The sequence below is a fragment of the Coniophora puteana genome (genome assembly GCF_000271625.1).
Source record: "Coniophora puteana RWD-64-598 SS2 unplaced genomic scaffold CONPUscaffold_5, whole genome shotgun sequence".
NCBI classification, from domain to species: Eukaryota; Fungi; Basidiomycota; class Agaricomycetes; order Boletales; family Coniophoraceae; genus Coniophora; species Coniophora puteana.
The window spans coordinates 2,561,584-2,569,116 of NW_006913057.1; the positions used below are offsets into that span (position 1 = coordinate 2,561,584).

General features: G+C 48.7%; 1 protein-coding gene across 1 annotated transcript; it reads right to left on the minus strand.

The window, feature by feature from the left end:
- Positions 1–151: 151 nt before the first annotated feature.
- CONPUDRAFT_72746 (uncharacterized protein) lies at positions 152–6,033 on the minus strand (the record flags this gene model as incomplete). The annotated part of the gene is made up of 13 exons (XM_007769324.1): positions 152–158; positions 455–1,008; positions 1,069–1,188; positions 1,244–1,289; positions 1,338–1,385; positions 1,437–2,875; positions 2,940–3,263; positions 3,288–3,517; positions 3,564–4,095; positions 4,151–5,217; positions 5,730–5,792; positions 5,848–5,971; positions 6,025–6,033. 13 exons carry the CDS (start codon positions 6,031–6,033, stop codon positions 152–154), a joined length of 4,563 nt encoding a protein of 1,520 aa, XP_007767514.1.
- Between the last annotated feature and the right edge of the window lie 1,500 nt (positions 6,034–7,533).

Below are 7,533 nucleotides of genomic sequence, written 5' to 3' on the forward strand. Positions count from 1 at the left end.
CGCCACATTTTTGGTGCCATGCTCAATGCTGGTCTCGGCGCCATGTTCAACACCATTTTCGGCGCTGAATTTGCAGCCATCAGCACCGTTTCCGGTGCACTATCAGCACTTTAAATACATGCATGCGCGCCGGTGTGCCACCATGTCATAATCATTGCCTTTATAGTTACTATATATGTTATTACAGTTGTATAAGGTCGCTGAAATGGCCTGTCTGCTGGTACAATGTTGTCGGCGCCGGTTGCCGGTGTAATATGTGCTGAACATGGCGCCGGCGTGCCGACCACTCATTGACATCCTGTGTATCACAGGTGCGCCGCCGGTCCGCGGACACGGTGTTATCGTGCCGTCCGCGGACGTCCGCTGGCACGACACTGTCGTTGAAATGGCCCGTCCGCTGGCACGACGTTGTCGGCGCCAGCTGCCTGCATATCCTGCGAGAGTGCTTGTGAACATACGTTCCTCCAGGATATCAAGACTTTCGTGGTCGACGTCTTTGGTCCGCAGACTTGCAGTAAGTTCGATCTGACGGGCTCGAAACAGCTGGTTCCATGATACAAACCAGAGCCACTGTTGCTGGACCTCGGGTGCTGCATGATGGGGAAACTCTGCGTCTTCACGGAGACTCCTGTCATGCAGTGAAGCATAGACAATTGCGGATGCATGGCTATGCGGCCACCCGTTGAACCAATCTTGGTGATCAACATCTGCGCCAGGTATGCTGCTAAAGATCCAGTTCGCAACCTGGGCTGCCATGCTCGCCGAAAAGGTTCCCCCGTGGACTGGAGGAACATCGTCTGGATGCTCGAATACCCACCTTGCCGCAGGCAGGTGTAGAAACTCAATGGGATATTTGCATTCACTGACCATCTGGGCCAGATCCTTTGCATAGGGCCATAGTGCTTGAGAAATGGATTCCTCTGGTTGGTATTGCCTGTCCAAGAAGTCACCAAGAGTGTTTTCATCGTTCTTGAGGTCAATATCCCAGGAATGCTGCCATCGGCCCAGCTAGTAATTAACATCAGCCTGGATGTCAGTCATAATTTATGCGCCAGGTGCGAGACTTACCCGTATCTGTCTTCGGGCTTTAGCTTCACCCCACAGGCTATCCACAAGATCTCCCTGAGCAACCGTTGCCTCTAGTTCTTGGACTGGTCGAGTAGGTTTGAAAATGTTACCCCGCCACCACTTTTACCCGCCAGTATGCATTTCCCATAAATTCTCTGGGCTGAATAAGACGGACAGGATACCAGTATTTTCCCCAGCGGGCCAAACCACCTTTGCCAGGCCTACACATAGAATTCAGTCAAAAAAATTGTGAAAAATAAAGCACATACTTGAGACGAGAAACCAAGTCTTGCTTGGCCCGTACTGCTCGCTTTGGTCTAAAGTGTGCTTAAGAGATATCCAGGGTAGATGAGGCCTCCTTGACTCACCTACATATGCGAGCACCAAGAAGATGTTTGATCTCTGAAGCAGAACAACCGTCACACTCAAATGATGCACGGGGCCCAAGATCACTAATCCAGCCATCGTGTTGACATGCAAGGTGAGACCAATTATGGCATGAGTCACAAAGGACAACAGGCTCGTTCACATTTAGCTTATGCCCATTACCCTCAAGCCCACAGCGACATGCAATAGGAAAAGGGGCAGATTGTGGCGGACTATGGTATGCCTCGGCAAAAGGATTGGTATGAACTGCATCTTCCACCTGTGGAGTTGTTGGTGCTGCCTCAAGAACTGGTGCTGACTGGAGTAGCGGCATTGCTAAAGGTAGGTCACCTTGTAAATCCTGTCCCGTTGCAGAAGCAGGCGAATCCACTCGCATGGTGTGCTTGTCATGGCGGGGAAGACCTGAGGTACTAAAAATTCCAGTAACAGGTTGGAGCTTTTTTTGTTTTTTGGTTCGAGCGGGAGTCACAGGTTCACTAAGAGGTTTGGCCGAACAGTAGTATTCCAAACTTGACCCCGCCTGGTGAGACCAAAAAATTTGACTGCCAGGAATTTGTGTGCCATGACTAGTAGACATGCTCCATGGCCGAGGAATAGAATCCTGAGCATCATTGAGCACTGCTGATGGAATATCTGACCTGACTCCATACTGATCTTGTAGTATCGCAGTTTGGTGCCTGGCATAGTATCGCTGAGCCAACGTGCCTCCTTCAAGACGGTAGAACAGTGCACAAGTACGAGTAGACTTTGAAATTTTCAGGTTGGTATCTGTGCCAGAAAGATGCTTCTTGATAGACGACTGTGAGATAACAAATGCTGAGCCCCGATCCTTGCCATCATAGCGATATACTTGTCCACCTGGTGTAAGACCTCGCCCAGTAAAGTGGTTGCCTGAAGAAAACACCCGGCCACACAGGCGATATACCAGGTGGTGATCTTGCTCTGCCTGCTTGGATAGAGGTCTAAGTGTCGGAGGACAACTCCACTGTGGAGATCCAGGGTATAAAGCAGCTTCATGGGTTGAATCAACTAACTCGATCACAAGGAGGACAGGAATGTGAACATATATCTCTTGCAATGTGGCCTGTCCCTGACATCCTGCATGGTCAATTGCAGTACCATCGGACCTTGACTGGCACCAGCAGCATGTCAAAGGTTTTGCCACAGGCTTTGAAAATCTGTCAATAAACCATGATTTGATGTCTCCATTGAATTTTACAGCCAGGGAACGATCAAGTTGGTAGAGGAACGACAGCCGGGGAAGCACTGGTATCTGCCAGTGCTTTGACCGAAGAAGATCCAGAGTATTCCCAGAGTGACCGGTGCATGAGCGAATAAGCAATGAGTGAGCCTGGAAATATGCATGTAGGAAAGTGGGCTCTCGTCCTCGAGGATAGCCTAGCAAGGATTCCAGCCAACCCTGACAAACAATGTTTCGTACGAGTTGCTTAGTGTCAGAAAAAAAATTATGCTGATGTACTCACAAACAGAGTGCCAAAGCCATTTAGTGACTCTATGATGCCAAGGTCCATCAATTCTCGACGAAGGGTGTTTCGCTGCTCAGACAGTATTTGTATCTTTTCAGAAAGTGGTGATGAATCGCTTAATGTGCTTCGTATATGTATGGCATTGGCCAAGATCTGCATAGGATCCTCAGCTCCGAGGTTTTCAGCACTGATTCGAGGCTGAAAATCAGTGTTATAATCTCCAAGATAAATACCACAGGAACTAAGCTCGAGTGTGGTATCAACCCAGCATGAGTTATCGATCCATGAAAATGAGGGTAGCCGTTCCTTGCTCTCCTGTGGCTGATTAATGTTGTCGAAGCAAACCTGTTTTGACTTAGGTATTGGTGCGGTAGTCTTGCTTTCAGGCAAAGGAGACTGGCTGGCTTTGGCCTCAAGATCTTCTGCAGTGTCAGGTGGAGCATAGTCAGCCCGATCAGGTTCAGAGTGCGAGATTTTCTGCAGAGGATCACGTCCTGGTTTGGCGCGACCATATTGTTCCTGGTTATTTTTGTACTGATGAAGAGGTTTGTACCTCGTCATAACTCCACCTTGAGCTACATGTCAGCTTGAGAAAGCTTTGGGACTCCAAGCATTACTTACTTGACTCGGCTGCTGCACGGTGCTCCATCTTTGACACGAAGCCACGCAGTGCACGCCATCCAGGAATAAAATCGTGTTTCTTGCCACAGTGAGAATAAATCTTATGATGCATGGCCTCTTGAGCATTGGTGGTACTAGGGAGGCTATCCCATAGATCATCAGGAATGTGGGTGTGACTGCGAAAAAGCATTTGGACACGATCCGGATGTCGCCACCAGCTAAGCCAAGGTTCAATCCCAGGAAAGTCGTTCAGAATACCCTCAGCGATAGCTTCAAAATCCTCAACAGTACCAGCATGTAGCAAGAAATTGGCACGCTCTTCGAACGGCTGGCCTAGAGGATATGGAACTGCACTAGTAATTTTGCGAACTCGCTGAACAGAAGCTCGGAAGTGCTGTTGGCATCCTTTAAGTAGGGACCGGGCTGCCGTTTCAAGCTCGTTAACTGTGCGAATGTCTTCCTCTTGATCTTGCCAAAACTGGATAAAAGCACCGATAAACCCATTCCGTTCAGCTTGACTAAAATCAACGACCTATGGAATTTCCTGTGAGAACAACATTACAACAAAATGAAAAGCGAGAGTTTACATTTGCCATCAAGTGGTCCTGAATCTGCACACCAGTTTCACGAAGGCCAATGCTTAGAGTGTGAAAAAGAGCAAGAAAATGTATTCGATAGTGTTCTGCTGTTGCACCATTCGCATATGAAACAAGAGCAGGTATCCATTCTGAGAGTTTCTTGCAATAGACAGAACTTGTTATGAGAATGCTGTCACGATCACCCCAATAGCTATAGGAAGCATCAGACACGATTCCACCCTGTCGGTCCTCGGTATTTGCAAGCTGCGAGCGCATAAAACGAGTTTGACCTGAGACCACAGAAACAGAACTCAGCTGAGCGGTTTCATTGATGATAAAGCCTGGATGTTCGTTCTGAAACTCAACCCATTCAACTTGAAAAGGGCGAGCGAATGACTTTTTGTACAACTTTTGCTGATAGACAATCCTTGATGGATTGTCAAGCACTGACGATATTGCAGCTGTGGACTCTCGGGGACCATGCAGCCCACGTCGACCAGTCACTAGCTCAGCTGGGCCCACAGTGGGGTGCTCTTCAATTATGTGGTTGATCGAATTGGTCTCATGATAAGTGAGGTGTATTTTGCGGGTGAGACGAGGGTGCATATGAGTACCAGTGTTGCGAACATGCACACCATGCTTGTAGAACCACAGCTCCAGAGTTACATTACAGGGCCGATGGTACATAGTCTTTTTATCGCAGTTCTTACACAGTGCTGATTGTGCCTGTGCCCGAACCTTGCACAAAGGATCAGCAAGTGGACGAAGCATATATGGGCATCCCTGAGTGGAACATTTGATAATGCCATTACAGTGTCGTCGCCGAACTTTTCCTAGATGCCAGGCACTCGCATTGGCCTTGCCTTGATTACGAGGCCGACCCCCTGTATGGCAGGCCCAGTGATTCAAGAAGTTGCTGTGCGATGGATCATCTGCATCTTGCTGAGTGAGATCCTGCTCGAACTCGCCATTTGGCCAAAACTGCCAGAGTTGGCCACTCGGAAGTATGACACTGTCACAATCGACAGATGAAGGTGGTGGAGGTGGTGGCCCACTTGTTTGAGATTTTGCAAGACCTGATGCCAATGAGTTCGACAAAGGCACATGAGATTTGAGCGGTATATGGGTAGATGAATTAGCTTGCTCAGGTTTAACGGAGCTGTGGGTACACTAGCCATTCTATCTTCTGATTGCGAAGGTTTGCAAACATGAGAAGAAAATGCAGAGTTTCTTTCTTGGGATGACCAGGGTAAATGAACAACAGGCGAAGGGGGAGGCTGGCCAGTGAGCATGTATGGATACACCATTGGCATAACAAACTGAGGCTGAGTGGCACCCATAGGATATGGTATATAGCCTGGATAGGCTGGTGGCAGGGTGCTAGGGGGGGCAGGTGCAGGCGGACACGAACAAGTTTGAGGGTGAGCATGGACACTCGGACAGGCATGACACATCAAATTGGACTGGTGTGGGAAGTGTTGACGACTGGTACTAAGAGAGGATGAATTCGGAAAACCATGTAGCTGGAGTTTGACTGGAACAGGATTATATGAGATATTATTGAAGCATGATATAGCAGAAGACATACGATCAAGCCCCAGAGGATTTGTAGATGGCTCGCTACCAAGGTGGGGGCCACAACAGTGACATGCTGGAAAGGAGTATCATAAGTGTGTGCTGTCGCAAAAAGCTTCTAGATATCCTACCATCAATGGTGGTGTCAGCTGCATGTGAACTTGGTGCATGCAAAGGAGGCGAGGCAGGCTTTAAGGGGGTGCCAGCCATAGGTGGTGAAGGGGAAAGAGGCTTTACGAGGGAGCTCGGTGTTTCCTGATATTTTTTAGTATCATTTCAAGTTGGCGAATCAGTCAACGAACACTCACGGGTAACATATTGACTAGGGTGACATATAAGATACCCTTATTACGATATTAGTAGAGGATGAGCTATAATATGGGAGTTAGCTTGGCAGCTGAAGGAAGTAGGCACAATAACGTACTTCTAGAAAGACAGCTCGAGTAATACCAAGGATAAATTAAGCAGCCAGCGGGAGTCCTACACCACTATCCGAAACGAGTCCACACTAACCCCGGAATTCAGTGTAAACAACGAGACGGTAGCTGAGAGCTACTTGAGAATCACCACAACGGTGGAGCAGCAACTGTGAGACTATATCCAGGATAAAACACCCTGAACAGAGAGTCCAGCTCAAAAGAGCCCCGCCACTCAATCTCGTCTCGTTGTAGCGAGGTCAGAGGTCCCGACTTTAAAAGCCGATAGCAACTGGCGAACACTCAGGAAGAGTGACCAGGGAGGTAGGACTTGACAAGCGCACGATAATTCCACTGTCTACTGACAAATGGATCGCACTAAACACGCTTCACCTTGATCTACAGGAGTGGGCTGCTCCTGATGTGTACGATAGGGGGGCTTACTGCTTAACAATATCCTCGCCTGCCAGAGACCAGGAACCAGAGAACCAGAAGCCGAGAAGCCTGCCAAAGACCAGTAGAATAGCACCAAAGCCAAGAGCCGAGAGCACAGAGCCAAGAACCAAGAATCAAGAGCCAGAGACAAAGGTAACCTAGGGAAAGGGAAAGCAGGATGGAGTGGTGAGCAGAACCACTCGGGAGGACCAGTGTTAAGCAACTTACACTTGGGGAACAGTCTAATAGGCTTGAGCACGAGCTGTAGTATAATGCTGCTCCTGCAGCACGAGGTTGGAAGATAGTGGGGGTGACAGGAATGATTCGAATGTAGTTTAGACCAGATCTAGTCCACAAATTCGCATGAGATGGGTACACGCATTTAATGACAAGCCCTCACATTTGTGATAGCCTGAGGCCCAGCCTCCAGATCCAAGAATGAAATGCCCAGTGAACTGAGAGAGCGAGCAACAGTGTCTAGCTTGTCACTTAATCCACGATCCACCGACGATCCACGATCCACGATCCACGATCCACCGACGATCCACAATCCTCTGGTACGAACGACGGGCTTGAATTGGCCTGTACGTTTAGCTGAAAGCAACGTTGTATGTGACTGGTTTCTTGTGGTGACCTAGAATAGTGGTGGCGACTGATGGTTGTTGAAGCCTAAATTCTCGTCCCGGACCTAGCATCCGTGCCGCGATTGATGCCTACCAACGTTGAACTGCCATATAGCAAGCACTGTTTGTATGTTTTAGTACTAGTCATTGGTTTGTGATTAGTACCTTGTACACTTAAGTTTCCTACTCTGTATACAGGGGTAACATGATTTCTCGTTTCTTTTTCGGATTCCATGTCTTCGGACAGGGCACCTGGTGTTCTGTGTCCGAGTCTGCCCTCACGGCGGAGCGTGGGTCGGAGCGTGGGTGCGGGTGCGTGGGTGCGGCGAAATCCTATAGTCCG